Source organism: Capra hircus, chromosome 2 (assembly GCF_001704415.2).
Source record: "Capra hircus breed San Clemente chromosome 2, ASM170441v1, whole genome shotgun sequence".
Classification (NCBI taxonomy): Eukaryota; Metazoa; Chordata; class Mammalia; order Artiodactyla; family Bovidae; genus Capra; species Capra hircus.
Genome location: NC_030809.1, coordinates 97221526 through 97247479, shown reverse-complemented (window position 1 = coordinate 97247479; position 25954 = coordinate 97221526). Strand labels below are relative to the sequence as shown.

Here is a 25954-nt window from a genome sequence, read left to right as displayed (position 1 = left end):
GTGAGTAATTCATGTTGTTGCCCTTGGTGCATATGCATTGGCAGGGATCATCTGGAAATGTTCTTGTGCCTGCTTGTTTTGCCTATTACTTTTATGCCCTCTCCATTCCTCCCTTGGACCACTTGATGATGTCGTAACTAAGTCTAGTCTAAGACATGGCCAACTTTGTGCTCTAAATGTGCTTCCCCTCCCATTGCTCTTTGTAGACATGATGGATAATTTTAGTGAGGATGAACCAGTGGAAGTTCAACCAGAGGAGTGCTGAATGGTCACAGCCCAAGTGGCAGATGTAAGTTTTTTTTCATGAACATCAATGAGCTAAGATGTACTTTGGCGAAAGTACATTACAAGGACTTCATGAGAGGACATTATGACTGGACCCTGTAGGTCTTGCTTATACTCATGAGGAATCAATATCCACACATCCTGACCTTTACACTACACTGGACCATATTAAGTAGGAGAGTGGATGTCAAACTAACGGCAGAATTTGGGGAACTTTTTCTTTTTCTTTTACAAAAAAAGGTAGATGGTGTTTTGAACACAACTTGCCATAGAACATGAAAGAGTTCTGGCTGTTTGAAGAGAAAAAAAAAATATTTTAATGCTGAAAACTAGCCTTCTCTCAGGGGCTTAAAGAAAAAAGTACTGAGAATGGGAGTGAACTGCAAGATAGTGTTTGTGTAACAAGTACCTCAAACCACAGAAGTCACATGGGCTGTTTCTGCTTTGCTACTTTTGATTGCTTGTCAGAGGGTTATACTTTTAGCTTTCCCCACCCTGCAAGGCCACTCAACCATGTGCTAGCTGGAGTAATCTTTACTCACAATGTCTTTACAAAAGCTCAGGAAACAGAGCAGCAATGGCAATTTCATGGAGTACTGTGCTGGTCCAGGGCATAGCTCTTACTCCACACTCACAGGCAGTTTCACTATGGATGATGATAAGAGAAGGCTTCAAATGCTGGCAGATACTGTGGCTACTTTGCCTCGGGGAAGAAAGCAGGTATGAGTGCTATTTTTTACCTTTTACAGTATTCTTGTTCTCTTGAGAGAAGAGTGATATGTTTGTTTGACTGCATGTTAAAAATGTTATTTCAGATCCTTTGAAATTAGTGGCTCAGAGTATGGGTGAAGAGAGAGGCAAGGGGCCCAGAGAACTCAGACTCTAGTCATTAAGTCTTAAGATTTAAGACCATAAGGAAACATTTGTAAGGCAAAACTTGAAAGAAGATTATTTTCTCACTACAAGAGGTATTCTGATGAATTAAAAATCATTAAGCATATCAACTTGAAGATGGTATGTATTATAGACACAATCAGTTTGAGAATTATTGTTCTTTTTTCCTGTATGTCTCCCATTGAGTCCTTCCCTCCCAGCCTCTCTCCCAGTCTCTAATAGTCATGTCAATTCATAATCCAGGGAAAATACATTATTTTTTAGTGCAAGTTTTATTGACAAAATTATATTTAGTTCTGGGCACTGGATGTACCTCACACTATTGGGAATTAAGACTTTTATTGGATAAATGAGTGCAAGATCTGCCACTTAGTAGCTGTGGAATCTTGAGTAATTTTCTTCTCTAAGATTCAGTTTGCTTTTTTTCTGAAATGAAGATAGTAATAGAACCATCCTGCAGGGCTCTTCTGCGGTGTAAGTGAAGAAAAGCACAGTGTTTAACAGAATGACTGACGTGTAGTATGTGCCAAATAACTCAGTAATTATGTTATTATTTTAATTGTGATTGCAAAGTATTTCCCTAGAGAGGAAAACTCATTTGGGAAAATCCATGTCCAACTGGATTTATTGCGAGTGTTTTTCAATTTCCAACTTGTAAAAAAGAATTAAACCAGAAAATCTCTTTAGATTTTGGTTAGCTAGCTTGCTATAATGCTCCACGTACACATCTGAATACAAAAATATTTAGAATTGTTTTAAAGCATGAAGTTTTGCCCTTAAATCTTGCATGCACTTTGTATGTTCTTCTTAAGCCTTCTAATTTCAGGATTACAGAGTTATAGCATAGTGGAAGAGTCATGATCTTTTTTAAGTGATGCACATAGCTGATTCTTTGGTATTTTTCAAGAAAGATAAGGGAATAATTTGTTCTGGTTTGGATGATTGATCTTTTTCAATTCCAAAGTGCCTTTATGACATTAAGTTGAATAAAAAACATTCCTATCGAGTTACTGTCTGAAAATAAAGCCCCTTTGGGAAGTACCAAAACCTTTATTCACTTTTCAGGTGTATAGCAGTGTAGAGTGTATAAAGATGAGAAGGAAAATTTCCTGGCCTTACAGGGTTTACGATTGAGTAGACAGAGCAAGTAGGTGTTATACAATATAAAGTAACATACATGCTCTAACCCAAGTACATGTCTTTGAATACAACCTTCAAGGATAGATATACTGGATATTGAAGGGTATTCCAGAGCAAAGGAATAATTAAAATGCTGAGGTACAGATCTTGGGGCCCTTAGGGAAGTTTAAGTAATAGTACATTACTGTGTTAGGTGGACCCAATGAGTGTCTGTGTGGGAGAGGAGAGGAGACCTCAGAGCTGGGCTGTTTTTCATAAGACTTGAACACTTCCCCTGAGGAAGTAGGAATCTGACCAGTACGCAAGGAACTGATCATGACTGAATACAAGGTTTCAGGAACCTTACTCTGGAAACTTGCTTGTCAGTAAATGGGTAGAGCCTAGTGGTGAGGGAGCAATTTTTGCAGTAGTTGGAGAAAGAGGAACTGAAGGAATTGAGAAGAGACACAAATACTTGGCTGTGAAAAGCAGTGAAGAAGAGGGAGCCACATTTGATTTTAAGCCTGAGTGAAGAAAGTGTGAACTAAAAGGAAGCAATCAGGGAGGCTATGGGAGAAGATGAGAATGATTTAGGTATATGAGATACAGGGGTGTGTGTGTGTGTGTGTGTGTGTGATCTGTATATCTATGTACACGTACACACACACTTCCTCACCAATTATTTTACTTATATGTTCACATCTCTTGTAGGTCCTTTCTTCTCCCTTTCCTCATATTCTTTCCCAGGGTGAGACTCCTCCTATTTAGACATTTTTTTGTTACTGTTGTGAAATTTACTTAAAGAAAATAAAAAGCAAAACAAAACATTTGTATATGATATATTTGATTCTGTACAATTATCATCAATGAGACTTGATGCAAGTTTATTCCAACCGTTTAGAATTTTCCAAATGGATGTTCATTTCCTTTAACTGGTCTTTAGAGAATAACTATTCATTTGGCACTGACTGAATTGCAGGCAACGAGATCCCTGTGAAGCAATCCCACAAGCAGGTGTTTTCTGCCCACTGTTATTTTCAACCCTTTCAGTGCTGACATCAACAATTCATACTTCTTGTTATCACTGACTTTGGTTTCTGCCAAGCTGTATCTGGTTAAGCCCGTAGTTTCAGGTTAATCTTCAGAATCACTGGGGTGTTTGCACTCAACATTATTTAAAAATAGATGTCTCTGTGTTTATATTATCTCGATACCTGTATTTGTAGGAGGTGACATACACCCAGTGAGGTCTCCTACTTTTGAACACAGTTTTAGGAAAAAAAATCCCTGCAATGGAAAATGCTGTAGGAAGGAGATGGTATGAAGTAAGGTTATCTTGATGAATGTTGTGATACTAAAAGAGTAGCCATGGGCCTTACACCCATTTTCCCAAGGGCAGTAGGTCACCCTTGGAAAGTAGTTTTCGCTGAATGCTATAGTGAAAAACTGACAGAGGGGAAGACTGAATATGCATTCGTGGGACCACAAACTGTTTCTCTTTGTTTGGTTTTCTTTGGTTATCAAATTATTCCTAAATAGACAACTTCTGGAAGGGTGATTTCAGTTATAAGTCAGATATAGAATATTGTGCTGACTTAGTATGCATTTCTGAGTTGGGTTCTGCCCTTCAGGAGCTTTTATTTTATTTCTGGCCACACACTCATCTGTCACCAAAATTCCTAAGTGTTCTTGATGACAACAAGATATTCTGGCCATTTAATGAATACTTTTCGTAGAAAACTGTTAACTTCATTACAAAAGAATTTGGTAAGTATTCTCTAATCCATATTGTGGTGCTCTTAGAGAATATATCAAAAATTTTTCTTGAAAGAGATTCCTGAGCCCACAATAAGATTTTCTTGAGAAGCTGCAGTGTTGTACACTATTTACATTCCTCAAGAGCACTTATAGTTAAGAAATTGAGTTCAGCTCCATTATTTTGTTAATCTTAAAATATTTCTGCAGAGCCATGTTATTCTAAGCCTCCTGACTCAAAAAGGGGAAAAACCTGTATTCATGGAAGAATTGGGAGAATGAGGTAGGGTACTGGAAAGGGAGCAGAACACACAATTTGTGGACTTTTGAAACAAATAACAAAAACAAAAATATCTCATCTGTGAGTAGGTATCTGCCCCTTCCCCCACTCATGACACTTTCAGGAAATGGGTACACAGTGGGGAGAGGAAGTAGCAGGCTGTTACTTAGCAGCAGAAGTGGCTACAGTATGAAACTATAAGCTCCTCTGCAGGGCTGACTATCTGGCTCTGCTACAGATTATTATTAATTTTTGCAAACTGACAGTTGAAATATTTGGTCTTTGTTTCCCACTAAAGAGGGACATTGTGAATCATCTCATAGCAGCAAAAATTAGGTTACATTTTTTGGTAAGCTTTTAAATCACCTGACTAAAAACACAAGAGTTGGGATCCTCAGCCCAAACCCCAGGCATCTTTATATTAGAAGCTGAAAAAAAGGGAAAGCGTTAGTTGCTCAGCCATGTCTGACTCTTTGTGACCCCATGGACTGTAGTCCATCAGGCTCCTCTGTCCATGAAATTCTCCAGGCAAGAATACTGGAGTGGGTAGCCATTCCCTTTTCCAGAGGATCTTCCCAACCCAGGGATCAGAAGCTAGCAAGGGGTTAAGGAGCTTTGTCTTCTCAGGAGACATAATTGAATGTGTAGTTTGCAGCCCTGCCAAATTGCTAAACCTAGATTTCTCATATTAGATAATGTGTAATAAAAGACAGCTGTTGCCAGCGTATGCTGTTTGTTGCATACCAGTTCCTCATTCAGGAGTTTTGGTGTCATCCCTCCAGCCCCGAGAAAGGACTCGGGTTGGGAGGGCAGTCTAGGGAGCAGAGACTCCACTGGTCAGATTCTAGAAGAAGGCTGCTCACTCCAGGGAGAGGGCTGCAGACAAAACTTGTTCTAACGTGTAAAACTATTTGATAAGACTTCAGACATACTTCTTTTCACTTAGACAGATAGTTTGGTTGAACATTCCTAAGAACATTCCTTTGGTTGAACCCTAAGAACATTCCACATTGCCTGAGTCTGAGAGTTCAGATCAAAAACAAGTAGGTACTGTGTCTGGATGTGGCATGTGTCAGAGAATTTGATGGTGCCTCATTTATTAAAAATTTTTTTTTTATTTTAAATGTTAGGTGCCTATGACAGCCTCATTGCTGATCCAGAGTGGAAACTAATTTATAATTAGATTTAGTCTGATTTTTTTTTTTTCTCACTGAACCCGAGTCAGTCCACAAGAACTGAGTTTCTGCTCTGCATCTCATCTAGGTAGAAATTTCCATTTTAATCGAATTAGCTAGAGTAGAAAGCTTAGCCCAAGAGAGGTGGGGAAATTTCCTTTTTACAGAGGTCTTGGATTTGTCTTGTGGACTTAATTTTGTATTTGAATTTATCTAGAATGATTTTTTTTTGATTTAGAAGACAGGTTAATGGAGGATGAGATGAAATCTTGAGATTCTCATCAATGCTATGATTATTTGCTTAGCAAAGGTGTATTTAAAATTGATGAGGAAAAAGTCTCAAAACTTTAAGAATTCATTAATTCCTGCTAAATGAATGAAAATGAACTATTCATTCATTTAGCAGTTGTGTATTTAATGTTAGGTGCCTATGACAGGCTCATTGCTGATCCAGAGTGGAAACTAATTCATAATTTGATTTAGTCTGATTTTTTTTCTTTGTTTCACTGATGACCCAAGTCAGTCCCCAAGAGCTGAGTATCTGCTCTGCATCTCCTATTATTCTAGGCAGATATTTCCATTTTAATCAGGTCAATTAGCTAGAGTTTGACTGACTTTGTTTTCTATTAGTTCTTTTGCTATGGTTCTTGCTGTTTTAGAATTCAGGTTTTTTTTTTTTTAATCTTTGTTTGTTTTCTTCCATTTAAAATTTTATTTTATATTTTTAAAACTCTACCCTTGAGCTTTTCCTATGAATATTTAATTTAATGGACAGAGTTGAAGACTCTTTTATAAAACTTTGCATCTCCCACTACCACTTACTTGATTGTATTGTTATCTAGTGGTTTACTTCTGTTTTTCTGATTATATGGTTCCATTCTATTCCAAACCCTGTGCTAGGTGTTGGGGTAGAAATAAAATGCATACATCCCCTAAGAGGCCCAAAGGCTACAAGTAATTATGAACAGAAGTGAGGTATTTAATCCCATCTGCCCTTCATATAAGTATACATGTATACTTCCATATCTATAAATATATGCATAATCTGATGAGTATTGATAGCAAGAATAATATTTTTAAATATAAACACTAGTTATGATTTACAGATAGCATGATATGACCTACCTGAGTACTTTACATCTGAAATAAGGATAAAAGCCAAGCAAATAGAGGTAATGAAAATAAATTAAGAAAATATGAGTATAGTATAGTTGAGAGGTTGAGAATGCTTGGGCATATCAAGCTTATTGCTCTTTTCCACAAGAAGGCAGCCTACTGCATAGCTGAATGGTCCCCATCCTTGTTAATGGACCTATCAGGACAAAATCAGGCTGAAACAAACCATACAAACTCTAATAGGCCTTCCACAGTTAGTTCTTATAAATTAAAAATAGATTGTTGTTCACTCACTGTCGTGTCTGATTCTTTGTGATCCCATGGATGAAGCATGCCAGGCTTCCTGTCCTTCACTGTCTCCTGGAGTTTGCTCCAATTCATGTCCATTGAGTCAGTGTTGCTATCTAACCGTATCATCCTCTGCTGCCCTCTTTTCCTTTTGCCTTCAATCTTTCCCACCATTAGGGTTTTTTTTTTTTTAAGCAAATATAGAGAAACTTTTTTTATTTTTTTTGGTTCTGAGCCTTCTCTTGTTGTAGTCTTCAAGATGATATAAATGATTTGCAGTCCAGAACTAATAAAAGAGGAAAGTATAATAAATTTATTATTATTGTAGGAAGAGGTCAGTTTTTTCACTGGGTTAACAATACTGACCAGTGGCCAAATTCTGAACACTGAACCATTCAAGAAAATTTGTGAGAATGCTGGCATTTTGTACTTGGTAATTCAATTTCCTTACAGTGATGTAGCTTCTCTAACAGATGCCTTAATGAAGACTTCATTTGTGCATTAATTTCTTCTGCATACTTTTCTCCTTTTGGCTGTTAGCTTCTATTTTACTTTTATTTGTTTGGACACCTGCATTATCTCCTGATATTTTCTAAAGTCACTGATATATAAGAAGCATAATAGGTTGCCACTTAAATAAACACCTTGGACTAACCAGTAGCATGAACTTCTGTTTTGGAACCGTGAACCAACACTTGAGAAAGAGCTGATTAACATTTGTTAATGCCTAAGCAAAGAACCAACACAGTACACACAAAACTCACTATAATTACTTTAAAAGAAATGACACCTTTCAGCAACTTTTCCTTTATTTATAATGATAGACTGTATCCTGGAAGCTTATCTTTAAATGATCTCTTCCCAAAACATGCAGAGGAGTAAAGTGAAAATGTTAGTTGCTCAGTCCTGTCTGACTCTTTGCGACCCCATGGACTATAGCCTGCCAGGCTCATCTGTTCATGGGATTCTCCAGGCAAGAATACCAGAGTGGGTAGCCATTCTTATCTCCAGGGGATCTTCCCGACCCAGGGATCAAACCCAGGTCTCCCACATTGCAGGCAGATTCTTTACTGTCTGAGCTACCAGGGAAGCAAAAGTTTATGCCATTTACAACATTTATACCATTCTGAAGTTCCTTTCCTTTCTTGGATAGAAATCTTACTGTACTCTTTTAAAACGATTGCAAAAATAAGTCATAAAAATAATTGAGGTTTTGAGTCCCTCGTTTTACCCAAATTATGCTTCTAGATAGTAGATGATTTTATCCTTCTAAAAACAGTAACATATTAAACTATTACAATAAACAGTCATTTCATCAGTATCTCCCCAAACTATCAACTATTTTGTTTTATATGCCATTCTATGGGTGTTATTTTTTCTTTGGATTTCAGTGTGATTATAAACTGCTGTGGTTAAACTTTCAGAGGCTATTTTAGATACAGATTAGATATGAAGTTCTTTTTGGAAGCTTCAGAATTTTGCCACATTACATTAACTCTTTTGCCATAGGGTGTTATTATGGAAGCCTGTTTTAATCTTTCAAATGAAATACCTGAATGGTTCCTTTCCCAGCTCTCCTTTGCTATCACTGGAGAATGGAAATTACTGCCTTTCTGTAACAATTTCCCAGGAGTGGGGCCAAAGAAGAGTCCTTTGTGATTTAGAACATTTAACAGTTGTGTCTTAAGGATCTTTCAATAACTGTGTACTTTTATTTTTCAGCTTGCTCTGACAAGATCAAGTTCTGTAGGTGACTTTTCCTGGTCTCAAAGGTAAAGAATTTCATTTATTTTTTGGTGTCTCACCAAGATGTTTAGGAACACAGCTTTCCAGGCTGTTGATGTCTCATACACACACACACACACACACACACACACACACACACACACACACACACACACAGACACAGTCATACATACTATAATTTATACAAACATCAGCTATTTTTTATTGGCAGTTATTTTTAATGATAGATATGTGCCAAATGTGACACTTTGATCTTCATTCCTAGCTTTTTTTTTTTTTACAGAAAGCTTGTTACTGTGGAAAAACAAGATAATGGAACATTTGGATTTGAAATTCAGGTGGGCAGTTTTCAAATTTTCCAGACTTTTAATTAAGAAAGTGGCACTGGCAATGTCATGATATTTACAAAGAAAGAATGAAGTCGGGCTTAGGGATTGAGAGAGGCTGTGACTTGTGTTCTATGTGTGGCTGTTTTTGGTAGTTTTTCGGTTTGTTGGGTACCATCAAGGAAAGAAAACATTCAAGCAGATAAAGTAATCACCCTGAGATTTACTCAACTTCTTGTTCCTCTTTGCTTTATTCTTCTTGTCAGTCTGAGACTGATCAGAAATTCTTGCTATCAGTCAGCTCATAAATAAGAGAATGATGTACGCTTTATAAGTGAATCTTATATATTTGCATTAGTGATGGGTTTTGCACAATAATTTCTTATACTGTGCATCAGAGTTTGCCTACACTTCAGTATTCAGAGATACTTGACAGGAATATATTTGTGTATATGGACTGCATCTATTCATTTATAGTTACTATTATATTTGAAAATACTAAAGTTTTCATATTGGACTTTATGAGAAGTTTGTACTCTTTTCCTTGGTGGTAACATTTTATCACTATTATTTGAAAATGCTTAAGAATATTTGGCTCTATGCGTGTATGCCTCATGCTGTATGAAATTTTAAGTCTTTATGGATTTCTATTTAATAGCCTAAGAATTTAATTTCTTACTTGCTGTCTGCTTTTTCATGGCTATATTTGTAAATATGATGCATTAGGTCAAACAAAGGCATGTCTAATTAAGCACAACAGAAGTAGTTTAAGTATTACTGTGTTCTTTTTCCAGTACACTTTTGCATTTCTTTTAGAAGCATTCTGCATAATCATATCCTCATACCAAACATCAGTTTTTATGTCTTAACTTTGGTGCTGGCTTCATAAAACTTTGGTGACTAATTATCAGCACAACAATTGGAAACTCAGTGTGTTTTAAGAATAGGAACAGGATGCTGCTCTGTAAGATGCGTTTTAAGAATAAACAAAACGGAACTTTAGCTGCCATGAGCAGGGAGAAGGCTCTCAGAGAAAAGAAGAAAGCTTCTCCTTTCTGAATTCTACCTTTGAATTTGGTGCAATCTCTAATTCTTTCATTGGGCTTTAGAAGCATAGTACTCTCTCTTATTCCTCATTCACATGAAACACTCCCTATTCTGTACTGTAGAGACACTGTGCTTTTTGTGACCACTTCTTTTCAAATGAGAATTATGCCCAAGGATGTTCAGTGATTGCTACTGAAAACAGGAGCAAAGACTACTCATTTATCCTTACTTAACGTGACCAAGGAGAATCTCTTCTCATCTTTCTATAGACATATCACTGCTTCTCCCACATTTCTCCTTCATACCATAAACACTGCATGGAGCAAGAATCAAAACTGTCATTAGTAGACAGCAGGTTTTAGTGGCCTGAACCTTTCTGGATTCACATGAATGATGGCTTCACCGCTGGACTGTAGCATGTTATTTTAGTGATGCAAGGGTCCATTCCTCTGCAAATTCCCTATGGGTGTATGCTTTCCATTACTAGCTCTATGCATTACCTATTACCTAGTATTCACAAAGTTTATAGTGATTGTCAAATAGGGGGCATGCCCTGAGAATATTTTAAAGGCCAAGTAGAATCTCATATACCCTTATTGTGCCTCCATTCATTAACATGTATTTGGATCCTGGTCAGTGGGGCACAGGGCATGCTGGGAGAGAACAAGTTCACCTCCACTGGTTTCCATGGATGTTAGTGTTTTGCTGATATGGACAGTAATGTTGCAAGACCAGAACACAGACCTTAGATTCATTTACAACTGAATTTGTGTTCTTTCAGTGCTACTTTAGTAGGTTCTTAGGCATTTTAGATGAGATAACTTATGTGAAGTGCTAAATAATGTGCCTGATTCCAGTAGAAGGTAGGCAAATGACAAGTGTTAGAATGAAGGCTATTGGGCATGAGAAAGTAGTGTACTTTTGTGTCTCTAGGAAATGACTGAGCAAAAGAAAAATGTCCAACTGGATTAGTTCTTTCCAAAGCTCTTGGACCTCTGCCTATCTCGAACCACAAATTTTACACCTGTGGCAAACATATACGCAAGTGCATGCTACCCCAATTAACGTTTCCCCTTCACTGTACTTACTCTGCTTCCTGGACATGGAGCGTAAATTCTCACTGCTAATGAGAATCATTATAACAGTGGTTTCCCAAAGGAAGGTCTCTTATAGCTTTGGTCCATGTGTTGCGTGAACCAGACCATGCTTCATTTCTGGAAGGGCCTGGGCGGTGGCAAGAAGATTCCCTGGCAAAAAAAATCTGTTAAAGGAATCTCTGATATTGATGGAAAGTAAATTCAGTTCAGTTCAGTTCAGTTGGCTAGTCATGTCCGACTCTTTGCGACTCCATAGACTGCAGCATGCTGGGCTTCCCTGTCCATCACCAACTCCTGGAGCTTGCTCAAACTCATGTCCATCGAGTCAGTGACACCATCCAACCATCTCATCCTCTGGTGTCCCCTTCTTCTCCTGCCTTCAATCTTTCCTAGCATCAGGGTCTTGAAAGTAGATTACATGATCTCTAAAAGTCTCATCTGCCTTTAAGATAGGGGGACTCTAAATGCCCTTTAGAGTAAATAGAAATCCCTTCAATGTTAACAAAGTCAAGTTTCTAGAAGTTCATTGTATTGGTTGACTTGTGGTTCTGCTGGTTCTGGAAACTGTATGTCTAAAATATAAAGGAATGGACCTTGGACATTAGTTTTTCCACAAGGAAGCAGTACTGGGATGTGGTTTAATTTTAGGAAACAGATATTAGGAAGACTTACTCAACTCAGAATGCTAATTTTGATTCTAAATGGAACTAGACCTCATAACTTAAATATGTGAAAAAGAAGAATATAGATCACTGGGCCACTCTATTCATCAAACACTGGTGCTGTGTTCTTGGTACAAATTGAAAAGAAAAACAAAACCAAGTTGCTTTTGCCAAATTGAGGCAAGAGATGAAGCATAACTTTTTCTCTTTCAGTCGAGTGGCTAATGAATTGGTGAGTATTCAGGGCAGGTGTACCAACGAGCGTTCAGGAATGAAGATAATTGAGTCAATTATAAAACTTTTGAATTAATGAAGGGCAGATTGTCATTATTTGCAGAACTCTGATTTAAAATAATTATTGTTGGCATATCTCCCTTGCTGGATGTGTAATGTTTCATACGCTCCTGTAATGAGTACTTTAGCTTGGGAGAACCACATAGAGATTTTTCTCTCTGCTCTTGGCTACTGTTGTTTTATCCTACTGGGGAAATAGAAACTGAATTTTTCTTGTTAAATACCCAATAGCATCAGGTGGTCTCTTAGGCATGAACGTCTTAAATCTTAAGCCAGTCTTACACTGCTTCCTTTCTTAAGCCAGATGTGTTTTCTTTTAACATTTATTTATTGATTTTTGGCTGTGCTGGCTCTTTGTTGCTGTGTTGCTTTTCTCTAGTTGTAGTGAGTGGGGGCTCCTCTCTAGTCGCAGGGAGCGGGCTTCACATTGCAGTGGTTTCTCTTTTTACAAAGCACAGGCTCTAGAGCATGTCGGCTTCAGTAGCGGCGACTCGCAGGCTCTAGGGCACAGGCTCAGAAGGTGTGGCACATGGGTTTAGTTGGCCCCTGGCATGCAGGATAATGCTGGGCCAGGGATCCAACTTGTGTCTCCTGCATTGGCAGGCAGGTTCTTAACCACTGAGCCACCAGGGAAGCCCCAGATTTTTTTTTTTTTTTTTATGAATGAGGTCAGCTACAGAATGTGTGGGAGGTGTCAGATTGGTCCTCATATTCAGTTTATACTCAGAAAAGCTTCCCAGATTGTTCTTTGTACTTCTGTATCATGTTATGTAAGGAAATTGATACTGCTCAATTTTTTTGACAAATAGATTTTGAGTTTTTTAATAGTAATTATGTATCTTTCTTATTTTACAGACTTACAGGCTCCCAAACCAGAACACCTGCTCCACAGATATGTGCACCCTGATCTGCAAAATCCAGGAGGACAGCCCAGCACACTGTGCTGGCCTGCAAGCGGGTAAGTCAGAACTATGCTTATGTTTGGAATTATTTAAATAGCAAGAAAAAAAATTTTTTTTTTTTTGATGGTGGAGGTCAGGATGTGATTGTTGCTTTGAATTTCCTCAGCTCCTTTATATTGCCAAGGTTTGGGGCTTGTGTGTTTTGTTTCATTTGTGGGTCAGGAAAGATTATTTAACCAACCATTTTAACACTCGTTTTTCTTGGCATCTCCCAGGTGATGTCCTTGCAAAAATCAATGGTGTGAGCACAGAAGGCTTTACCCACAAACAAGTTGTTGACCTGATCAGATCGTCAGGAAACCTGTTAATGTAACTATCTGGTTGCTTCCCGTGGGGCTTAAAAAATTGTTATGGTCTCTCATAATGCCTGTTGAGTGAATGAATAGGTTTTTTGTTCAGGATCACAAGGGAGGCAGCGCACCACAGCTTGGGGATTGGGTACAGACGTTTTTATCAGTTCCTTTTGTTTCTCAAGGTTTCCTCAAACTTGAGCATGTTGTCAACATCTGAAGTCAGAGGGCATCAGTAGCCCAATGTCTGAGTGGGAAGGATAGCATTTTTAAAATTTTATTTTTGATTCAAATTCAATTAAACTGGCCTACAGTATCTTTAGACAGAGAGGAATGAATCCAGTTTCCGTGGTTTACATAATCCTGTGGTTAGAGCAAATGGAAATTCAGGAGGGCTGCGCTTTTTCTTCTTATACCACCAGCCAGTTGTTTTTATCTCCTAGTGTTCCGTCTGAAAGAACAGTCTGCTCAGCCCTCCTGCCCTGCAACATATACACTGACACCTGCTGTTATTCCCAATTTACTAATGGGATGTTTGTTTCCCCAACAGATTCAACTGACGTTTCCACCCTTAGAACCTAATAAGACAAAGATGGAATTCACCCATTCATTAAAATAATATTTATTGAGCAAATACTATATTTCCAGCTCTGTGATAGGCTCGGGGAGACAAAGACTCTTCTATTGTTTTATTAATTATGGAAAGAGATAGATAAGAGAAGCCCACAAATTTAAGTAATTTTGACATTTAAATTATGATGACTACTATGGAGAAAGTAGAAAAAGGGATGGGATAAAATACTGAGTGAGAGGGCTGCATTTTTAGCTTAAGTGTTACAAGTGGTCCTTTCTGAGAAGGTGAATTTTGAGCTGAGAGTGAAATAATGAGAAGGGATGGTTAGATGAACTCCTGGTGAGAACATTTCAGGTAAAAGAGAGGTTTGAGTTATCAAAGTAGGCTTGGCATGTTCAAGGGATAGAGAGATAGCCAGTCTAATTAATTGGTGGCTGGTGAATTAAGAAGAGTAGAGTAAGAAATGAAGACAGAGTGTTCTCCAGGAAGCAGAGCATGGGTCTCATCAGTCAGGTGTAATAGTTTAGAATTTATTCTGATTATCTCATTTATTCTTTACAGTCATCTTGTGAAGTTGATTTTATTGCTATTTATAAGTGAAGTGACTCAGTCTGAAATGAGGTTTAGTTAAAACCAGCCACTTAGTAAGTGCCTGAACTGGGATCTGACCATCTGCTCTGGATGCCAGGATCCTTTCTCCAGCTATCCCACAGCTGTTCCTTGCAAGCTGCCAATAAAAAATTCCCTGGACACTCTTTTGTGATTCTAGTCTAAAACTTCAAAGGATGGTTTTTTGGGGGGTTGGGAGAGGTTTTGTGAGAGTAATTTTGAAAGATGACTGGTGGTAGAAGAGGACCTTGTCCAACTCTATGGTTGCTGAGTTCAGGATAGAGGATGGGGACCACTCTAGCTCCAGAGAAATTTCAATCCATGAGGTAGGAACATGTTCAGGGGAATGTGCTGGTGGTTAGAATCAGAAACCTGTATTCCAAATGGGTGAAGTGGGCAGACCGCAGGTGTATAATTAAAGAGTAGTGGGTGGAGACAGATGGAAATCCAGAGGGCAGGGAAATGAGAGACAGTTTGTATAAATACTGAAGACAGCGGCCAATCTATGCCTACAGTTCTGCCCACAGATATCTGTTGCTTGGGTAGCTCAGATCAACAGTAAGGTACCAAACAGATTCACATGGATCTTCCCTAACATCTAGAGTCAAGAGCCCATAATGAGAAAACTGGTGTGTTGGCTTGCTATCATCTCATTGTCTTGGGTATAATGCTATCGGAAACAGCATTATACCCAATAGACTGCATTTAATATTATTATTTTACCAGGCCGTGACAAATTTCTTACATCTTTATAGAGTTACAGCTTATTTATCAGAATAATTTGAACCAATACTTAAAAAGATGCTTAGTTTTGTAATTCATATGTCATATTTATCTTATTCAGAATGACGGTTTTGTACTCAAAATAAAGGCTTCTAACTTGAGCCCACAAAACAAATAAATCACTCAGGATAGAACAAGTAGGGAGAAAGAACACCATTAAATTGATAATTCTAGGATTAAAATTTGTACACTTTAAAGTTTTGAGATGAGTCATTTGAAAGTTAATATCTCAGTAGTTTTGATCCTATTTGTTCCAGTTCTAAATTTCGGGCAATTTACAGAGGTAAAATTTTCTAGAATCTTAAGGAAGAAGAGATTTTCCCATTTCAAGAAGTAGTTTTTTGATTTCATTGTTTGAAAGTCCCTAGCGCAGGTTTTCAACTGCTGTATTCCTCACACTTAGCATGATGTCTAGAGTCTGGCTCATAGCAGGTGCCCCATGAATATTTACCAAATGAAAGAGGTGGTTCAGCCAGACCACACAATATGTTCTAGTAGAGAACAACCACCATTGCTCTAGAGTGGCTTTTATAAAATGAGCTATAGTTTACATATAAAACAGAGCCTTTTCTTCTAGTCACCCTCTCAAAAGGGGTGTGTGTGTGTGTGTTTTCCATATTCTTTCTTTGAATGTTGTCAGAAGGTTTGGCTTAGGTCCAGATACTTGAAGTGTCATGAGAATGGTGACATTTATGTTGCTTTTTGAGGATAGTCTGTGCTCAAAGTGTAGTACTCCGTAAGGGATGGTGCTTGTTTGCGAGAATCACTCATGTTATTTCCCACTCCCCTCCATTTTTTCTTAAAACAGGATAGAGACTCTTAATGGAACAATGATTCTCAAAAGAACAGAGCTTGAGGCAAAGCTGCAAGTTTTAAAGGTAATTTAATTTAATACAGTGGGGCAAATTTTTCATCCTTGAATGTGTGAGTGGAAGAATAAAGATCTGTTTGAAGACTTGAGATAGCCCTTGAAGATGAAATGTCGTGATGAGTCTAAACTGCTGAATTATCAAGAGCCATACAATTACCTTTGCAGGAATATTAAATTCTACAAACCAGGGCAAATCACTTCCTTCCTTCCTCCTGTGTGTCTATGGGGCTCAGAAAGGCAACAGGAAAGCACATTGCCTGAAGAAGTTTTCATTAATGCACCTGTGATCTCTTTTGATTTACATTCTGTTTGGGGAAAAACAAAGATGGAGGAGCTGTCGTTTTCCCAAGTGCTGTATGTGTGTACAGGAAGGCCTGGGATTTTCGTTTTCTGTTTCCTTCCATTTCGCCTCCTTCTTTCTACAAAGATCAAGTTCCTCTGCTCCTGTGGATATCCTTGAAGCTACTTTTGTTGGCAAATACACTGTCAACTCTGGAGAAGAAATTGAAGTTCTCAGGAGATGTTGCACAGTGCAGGATGTTCAGTGAATATTCTCTGGGCCCTTTGAGGGTCTTAAAAATCTCAGTTTCCTAGCGTGAGGAAATTCTGGCAGGCCATGAAATCTAGGACCTCACTCATGTGCATCTTAATTATTGAGTCCAAGAGGGTAGAGTTACCATATTTCTGTATTATCTTGTATTCCTCCCTTCTCCCACATCTAATTTATCAACAAGCCCTGTTTTCTTCTTTGTCAACATTAGTTTTATATTCTTATCATTTTGCTTATCCCTCTGATCTGTTGAATCAATCTATAAAATTCTTTGAAAAAAAAATCCTCTTATCTTATGATAAGAATTGAATTGTCTTTATAGAATAAATGAGATCAATGAACATTTTTATGATTTTTGCTTTCCTTACTTCAAACACAGGGTCTGTGTCTTTCCATTCAAGTCTTTTATGTACTTCAAAAACATTCTGTATTTTCTTCATCCATTTTATATTTACACCAATTATATATCACATATTATATGTTTATTACATATGCACTGATAGATTTATTCCCATATAATAAATAAATTTAAATTGTGGTTTTAATTAATAAATATAATTATTTCTAAATTTTTCTTGCTGTAATTAATGTGGTCTTTTAATTTTTCAACTGCTTATTGCTATTGATATTTATATAAAGTTTTAAATCCAAGAGTCTTGCTGAACTCCCTTTATTCTGGCTGTATGTTTGCAGATTCCCTTGGATTTTTTTATATAAACATATTATCTGCACATAATAAAAGTTTGCCCCTTTACTCCCAATTAGTCAACTAGTTTATTTTTTTCTTCTCTTATAATATTGGCTAGGACCTTCAGGATATTGCAAATAGTGAGTGTTAGTTTTCAAATTAAAAGAAGAGTCTCTAACATTTTATCATTGAAGTTTTATAAGGAGTAAATAGCTCATCATATTATCTTTAGGTTTTTAAAAACTGTCGAAAGCTGATTTGTTTCTGCAGTAGAGAGTCTTAGTGAAAATCTTTTTTGAAAAAATAAAACTGGCTGTTTCAGCCTTTTGTAAGAAAAAAAGGAAAGAAATGTAGAATATAAGCTAGTAATGTTATTTAAAACATAAGTGAAAAATAGGTTTATGCTTCATGGAATAAAGAACTCTTTTGCGTGACACATATTTGCATGTTTATAAGCATTTTCTGTGCTTTGAACATTTTCTCTTAAAGTTTTAATATACATACTTTATTGTTTTTCTAACCTAGAAAGTTTTCAACACTTCCATCCTCTCCCAGAACATCAGGAATCTTAACATCTTTAAGACTCCATCTTCCTTATTATTGCTTACTTTAGAAAATTCTATCGATTTTCAAAATAAAAAAGACAGGTTTTTATTCCTAACTGCTGGTAATGAGTGAATATACCAACCTGTGAACTGATGGGCTTGCCCCATTTCTTATATTCTGTTCTTTACTTTTGGGTTCACTTTCCTTCTTGCCATAGTGTTTCTTTCAGTGAGGGTGGGTGGGTCTTTAATGAAAAATATGTATTTCACTGCTGCTATTGAAAGAGTTTTATAGGTAACTGGATTATTCTAAGCTGATGTTTTGCCTCCTTAGTCCTTTATTGTATTGTTCTTTGATATTTTGTTTGTGAGGGATCTCCTAATTGTTTATCTTTTGTAGGTAATTTGCATTTTCTATATTTTCTTCTAAAAGTTTAAAGCATTTTTTTAAATATTGAAGTCTTTAATTCACTTAGAATTAATTTTTTACATAGTATCAGATAAGATTCCAATTTTATTTTATTTTTTCTCTTTGGAAACTCAGTTCTCCCAGTACCATTTACTTTATACAGTCTTTCATTTTCCCCAGTGGACCTGAAATGAAACTTCTGTTTTTACACTAGTTCCATATATGAATGGATCTTATAGGCTTCTAATTCTGATTCATTGATTAATTTGTTTCTCTCAGACTCAGCTATTCTACCTTTATAATAAATATTGATGTCTGATTGGGCAAGATTTTTAGGTTATTCTTGGCTCTTTAATTGTCTTTGCACATTTTAGGATCAGATTGTCATATTCTATAACTAATTTTGGAGTTTTGATAGGTATCATGGTTTTATATAGATCAATTTGAGGAAACCTGATATCCGTATGCTATTGAGCTTTCTTACTGACAGACTATTTCACTAGATAATTTTTAATTATTTTTTGTATTTCAATAAGGTTCTATATTTTTATGCAGATAGATCTTATGCATCTTTTATTAGCTTTATTCTTTTGTAAAATGATTTTTCTTCTTATATAATTACTTTATTAAAAATATTGTTTTGATGTTTATGCATACATGTGTGAAATAAATTTTTCTACGCTGTTATACTCAAACGCTTTGCCAGACTATATAATTTCTAATTATCTATAGATTATTTTGAGTTTCTCATGAAGATACTAACTATTAGGAATGATATTCAGCTCTTATTTTGCTATATTGGGTAAGGTCTATAATAAAATGATGAATAGAAACTAAACTAGTAAGCATCCTTGCTTTGCTCTTGACCGTAAAGGGAGTTCTTTAGACTCTTTCTTATCTCTAGGGATATACTTTTCATGTCAAGAAGGCTCCCTTCTATACCAAGTTTGCTAGTCTTTTTTACAGTGCTTGTGTATTATCTTGTATCAGATACGTTTTTTTTTCTGTAAGTGTTGAGATGGTCTTCTTATTTATTTTTAAAAATCTATCAGTTTGGTGAATAACATTTAAAGATTTTCTAATGTAAAAACACCCTTGCATTTCTATAATACATCCATAATTTACATAATTATAATAAGTATAACATAATTATGTAAATTGTGGTCATAATTTACATTTTTTATATACTTGTAGATTTGGCCTGCTGACATTTTCTTTAGAATTGTTGAGCATAACTTCATTTTACAGGTAGAATGGCCTGTAATTTTCTTCTCTCAGACCATCTTTTTTTTATCTTCTTTTTTAGTTTCGGTATCGAATTTACTAGGCTCTTAGCATGAGCTGAGGAATCTCTTCCCCTTTTTGTCCTCTGGTAGAATTCTTGTAACACTATCTGAATCACCTGGCCTTCGGGTTCTTTTTGATGTGAATACTTCTAAACTTGGTTTTGGTTTCTTTATAAGACTGCTCAAGGTTTCTGCTTTTGTTTGTTTGTTTGCTTGAGCCAGCTTTATTGAATGATATTTTTGCTAGTAAAATTTTGTAGTTTTCAAATTTATTGCATGAAGTTGATAATAAACATTCTATTTTCATCTTTTTCTTTTATAACAAGCTGTGCTTATGTCCCCATTTTCATTTGTACTACTTTTTATGTCTTTTTTTCCCCTTGGTAATTCTCTCTAGAGGATTTCCTATTTGAGGATCTTTTCAAAACCCAGTATTTCAATTTTGGTCAATTATTCATCTTTTTCCTGGTTGCTTTTAAGGAGTTCTTTGTCTTTCCTGATCTACAGTTTCACCACAGTCTCATTAGGCTTGGATTCATTTCTAAATTTTTCTTGCTGGGAACTTGCAGTGTCCTCAGTTTTTGTGACTCTTCGGTTTGGGGTAATTATTAGCTTGACCTTGGTGAATATACCTTCCTCATCATTCCCTGGATAATCTTCTGAAACTCCTGCTAGGCACATTTCAGAATCTTTTGATTTACCTTGCATACTTCTTAACCACTCTTTCAGATTTTGTATCACATTATGTTTTTGTTTAATTTTTTAATTGAAGTATAATTGATTTGCAATCAGTTACGTTAGTTTCAGGTGTACAGCAAAGTGACTCACTTATACGTTTGTATGTGTATGTATCTACTATATCTGCATTCTTTTTTCAATTCTTTTCATTGTTACATTATTTTTTAATTCCTGCATAATATCTTCAGTAATGTTGTCTGTGTTCTGTATGGAATGTGTTCTTTCTATTGAGTTTTAAACATTAATTTTTTATTTTCAAATAATTCTTTTTCATGCCTATCTTTTCTTTTCTTCCTTTGTTTCAAATTTCTTGTTCTTAGAAACATCACATTTCTCTCTCAGAGGATTGCAAATACTCTTTATTTTAAAGTTTTTGAACACTTTCCTATTTTTTGTTTGGAGAGAAGTCATGGACTGATTATCAGTTTTGTTGTCTTTCTTAGCATTAAACTTCTGTGGAGTTCTGGAGTGTGGATTGCCTGCTTCCCTTGGCCTCTCTGTGCCACTCAGTATGAGTTGGGCAGTGGCCTCTGCTCTGCAACTCAAGACTTCCAGTACAGAGCCAGGTCTGGCAGCTTGGATGCCTTCCCTGGGGGCCAGTATGCAGCTTGGGTCGTGAGGCTGCACTCATGTGCTCCTGCCCCTGTGGGTACATGTTTTCCATTAGCTATAGTCACCCTTAGCAGCTTTGTTCAGCCTCCTTTTCATGGTGGTAGAGCTTAACCAAGGTTCTTCTCTCAAGCAGGAAACCTGTCTTTGTCTCTGCCTCACATAGGGTCTAATTTCCTCCTGACTTCTTTCTTTTTCTCCAGGTCTAGTAGAACTTTGGGTTCATTCCTGTTCATCATCTTTCATTTCTATTGCCTTTCTAATCTTGTAATTGTGAAATTTCCAGCTCATCACTGGGCTAGAAATGTCTGGGTCTGACCTATTAACCAGTCAGGATGGCTTCCCCTTCACACAGTGACATTTAGTTTGTGCATCCTGCTACGTTAGTGGCATCGTGTCTCACGAAGGTTCCTTGTGTGGCCACGACCTCTTCTTCAGAAACAATGGTCCCTTCTGAGCTAAATTTTCAGGGATTCCCTTTCTTGTGACCTATGATTCAAATGTTTGACATGGAAACAGCACATCTAGTGGGCTAACTGAGGGAGCTATTCTCTGATATTTACTGAGTTTGTAGCCCTTGGGAAACATTTTGCTACATTGAACCTTTATTTTTTAATTTGGAACTTTTAGGACAGTTATCTATGAAAGCAGGACAAAAGTAGTAAGTGTTAGTTGCTCAGTCATGTCTTACCCTTTGTGACCCCACAGACCGTAGCCCATCAGGCTCCTCTGGCCATGGAATTCTCCAGGCAAGAATACTGGAGTGGGTGGCCATTCCATTCTCCAGGGAATCTTCCCAACCTACGGTTCAAACCCAGGGTCTCCTGCATTGCATTGCAGGCAAATTGTTTTCTGTCTGAGCCACCAGGGAAGCCCAGGTGGGATATAAGTAATAAAGTGCCATGGAAAGGTTTATCTAAAGTCTCATGGAGAATGAAAACATTGGAGACATATTCAACCAAATATCCAGCCTGTGACAGCTGAGTGTTGTTTCAGAAAGCCACCCTTTCATTTACTCATTTAGCCAACATTTAAGGAGCAGCTTCAGTATGATAGGCACTGACCTAGGCACAGTGAGCTGAGCTGATGTGGCCTAGTAAGGTTAGATCTCACCTATGCTTCAATTTTCTTCTAATAATGAGAGGTTAGATTTGTCCAAATACACCACTGTGATGTTAATAATAGACCGAAACAGACTTTGAGGAAAATAGGGAAGCTTCATTACAGACTAAAAGCTCTCAGTCACTTTGACGCAGCTGCTCTTTACACTGGTATTTTCTTGGTTTGAGTGACGACATACTGAGATGACTGGGACAAATCAACAGATTTGATACTTAAAAACCTTTATTTTCACAGAAACTATTTGGCAAGCCCTGACTTTGTATTTATAGGTAGTAAGTACAGAAATACAACTTCCTCCTACTTCTAATTAGTTTTGAGTATTGGTCTATCCTTATGCTCCCCAGTTGGACTCTATTCTCTGGTAAGAGATAAACCTCTTTAAGAAAGAAAAAAAGGCTGGTTCTGTACTTCCTGGTTTCCTGACTCTGATCCTCACATGACCTCAGGTTTATAAGAGCTATTATTCAGGTGGCCCAGCAGTCTTAGAGCCGGGTAGACTATGTTATAGTATAGAAAGAACAAGGAATTAACTGAGCGAGGAATTTTATGTCTTTGACTTATTGATTGCATATTTTATTGACAGGCATAAGGAGTGCTGCTATATGTTACTGTTATCAAGGCTGAGAAAGTCCTGCCCAGTGATTGTTCATTCCCTGAACAGCCAGAGTCCCCCTTAAACATTTAATGACATTCTTGTAATATTTTCTTTTCCTTTAGTCTTCCTCTTCCAGATGTACTTTCCCCCCAGTCTCCCATTTTAGCCTTCGTCTGCCCCTTCCAGACTGATGTGTACAAAGGACCACTTGTTTCTAACTAGGCTGCCTTTCCTTCCTGATAAATGTCCACAGGCAAATCGGAGTGGTGGGGGACCTAAATCTGGGGGCTTGCTGTGGGGACCTGAAGTGGCAAAGGAAGGGATGGAGTAAAATGCAGAGAGAGGGGAGAAGGAGCCTTTTTGCCTTGTCATGTGCCTCCTGCTTTGTTGACTTTCGATTCCCATCCACAGCCTGGCTGTGGGCCAGGCCTCATGAGCAGTCGTGACCATTACAACAGCCACTTCATCCCTCCCTGGGCCACTGTTCTCATGCACGGGGCAGGCAAGGAAGGAAGCAGTTAAGAGGTCAAGAACTGTTAAGAAATGTTCTAAGTTTAGCCCTCCAAGGATATCTTTTAGAGCTGGTCAGCTTCCCTTTTTGTGTATAGAAAATAAATAGATATCCAGCATAAAATATAGTGGTAGTGACCCAGGCTTATAGAATGATGGTGGTATTTTTTTTTTAATCGAAATACAGTTGATTTACAATATTGTGTTAGTTTCGGATGTACAGCAAAGTGATCCAGTTTTGCATATATGTTTTTTTTCAGATTTCTATTACATGTTACTATAAGATACTGAATGTAGTTCTCTGTGGTGTACGATAAATTCTTGTTGTTCATCTAGTTTATGTATAATGGTGTGTATGTCTTAATCCTATACTCCTAATTTATCCCTCTCCTGACCCGTTTCCCTTTGATAAGCATGTTTGTTTTCTATGTCTGTGAATCTGTTTCTGTTTTTTTTTTTTTAATTTTTATTTTTACTTTATTTTACTTTACAATACTGTATTGGTGTTGCCATACATTGACATGAATCCACCATGGGTGTACATGAGTTCCCAAACATGAACCCCCCTCCCACCTCCCACCCCATATCATCTCTATGGATCATCCCTGTGCACCAGCCCCAAGCATCCTGTATCCTGCATTGAATATAGACTGGCGATTCGTTTCTTACATGATAGTATACATGTTTCAATGCCATTCTCCCAAATCATCCCACCCTCGCCCTCTCCCTCAGAGTCCAAAAGTCTGCTCTACACATCTGTGTCTCTTTTGCTGTCTCACATGCAGGGTCCTCATTATCATCTTTCTAAATTCCATATATATGTGTTAGTATACTGTATTGGTGTTTTTCTTTCTGGCTTACTTCACTCTGTATAATTGGCTCCAGTTTCATCCATCTCATTAGAACTGATTCAAATGTATTCTTTTTAATGGCTGAGTAATACTCCATTGTGTATATGTACCACAGCTTTCTTATCCATTCATCTGCTGATAGACATCTAGGTTGTTTCCATGTCGTGGCTATTATAAACAGTGCTGCGATGAACATTGGGGTACAAGTGTCTCTTTCTATTCTGGTTTCCTCGGTGTGTATGCCCAGCAGTGGGATTGCTGGGTCATAAGGCAGTCCAAATAAGCTTATTGGTATCATTTTTTTTTTAGGTTCCACATATAAGTGACATCATATAGTATTTGTCTTTCTTTTTCTGACTTGCTTTTTGCTTAGTGTGAAAATCTCTAGGCCCATCCATGTTGCTGCAAATGGCATTATTTCATTCTTTTTCATAGCTGAGTCACACATTGTATATATGTACCACATCTTCTGTGTCCATTTAAAATGATCATGGCATTTTTGGAACATTTACTAAGCTGTATCCACTGTTCCACCCATTTTCATCTACTAATACTTATAATCCTCATGAAAATCCAAGGGTTTAGGTTCTGTTGTCCTCATGTTATAGATGAGAGAAGCCTAGAGTTTGAAGTCTTGCTGAATCAGCTAGTAAATGGACACAAACCCAAGCGATCTGCTTTTCCAATAATTTAAAATAAAAAAATCATAAATGTCATTGTTTCTATTACCTGTCGTCTCTATTGAAACAATGTCATTGTTTCAATTTGTTGGTGCTACTAGACTATTTCTTGAGAAATGGGTGTTCCCAATATTCCCCTATTACACACACACACAAAATCTTTCAAATGAATGAGAGGGATTGTTAGCACTAGAAAGAAATGAAAAAAAAAAAAGAATTGACAAATCTGAACAGCTGAAAGTACATTGCTGTCTTCTCTGGGGTTTCCTAATAATTAGCACTTTTTTTCTTCTTTCTCAGCAAACCTTGAAGAAGAAATGGGTGGAGTTCAGATCTCTGCAGTTACAGGAACAGCGCCTGCTTCATGGTAAATGTGATTTCCGGTTCAGAAACCACACTTATATTTCATTCTTTCAGTACTTCTGTATCTAAATTGTTTTAAGATTGTCATCATTACAAGGAAAAAATTGTCTAGCATGGGTCAAAAATAGTCTGTATTCCTTTGGCTTGGCTTTTGGAATGACCAGTGTATTTGGAGGAGGGGTAAGTCACATGACGTCCCCTCTTCCATACACATAACACATGCACATGAAAACATGGACACGCATGCATGCACACATTCGCAAGAAGCACCTGGGGATTTCAGAAGAGCGATATGAATGATTGCCTCATTTTCTTATTACTTTGGCAGATGACTTAGATTCCTGAGAATGCCTATGGCTCAGGGGCTGCGTAGTTCTGAGAAACTCTTGAAACTGGAATGGTAGCGTGCTTCTTGGGTGGAGCTTGTATTATATGTTCAAATTGTGTAAGTTAACGATAATGCAGAGGTATTCTCCTTCATGGCCCTCAAACCCAGGAAATGTGAAGGATCTTTAAAACAGTAAATACATGCTTCTTGCCATTGTATGCATTCTGAGAAGAAGGGTTGAATTTAACATTTGTTGACTTGGCACTTGCTGTGTGACTGGTATAACCTGAAGAATGAACTTATGTGTGCAAATAATGCACTGAAACCACTAGCTATGTGGGTGTGAAATATAGCTTATATATTTGTTAGATAAGACTAACCTAAAGTCTCTATTTATAACCTTACAATATCTGTTTGTTAAAGTGATCATCTGTTTATAGAAAAAAGATACATTGAATTCTTAATTCGGCACTAATTTATGACAAAAGTTTGTGTTCAAGTTCTTTC

The 25954-nt window shown here is 37.2% G+C and overlaps 1 protein-coding gene across 1 annotated transcript in view; it reads left to right on the top strand.

The window, feature by feature from the left end:
* The window catches only part of CYTIP (cytohesin 1 interacting protein), a 30546-nt gene continuing 5343 nt past the window's right edge, over window positions 752–25954 (top strand). The window contains exons 1-7 of the mRNA XM_005676115.3: window positions 752–1005; window positions 8635–8684; window positions 8942–8996; window positions 12940–13042; window positions 13262–13355; window positions 16111–16180; window positions 25057–25123. Of these exons, the coding sequence (XP_005676172.1) occupies window positions 829–1005; window positions 8635–8684; window positions 8942–8996; window positions 12940–13042; window positions 13262–13355; window positions 16111–16180; window positions 25057–25123 (616 nt within the window). The 5' untranslated portion in view covers window positions 752–828. The remainder of the gene's footprint in view (window positions 1006–8634; window positions 8685–8941; window positions 8997–12939; window positions 13043–13261; window positions 13356–16110; window positions 16181–25056; window positions 25124–25954) is intronic.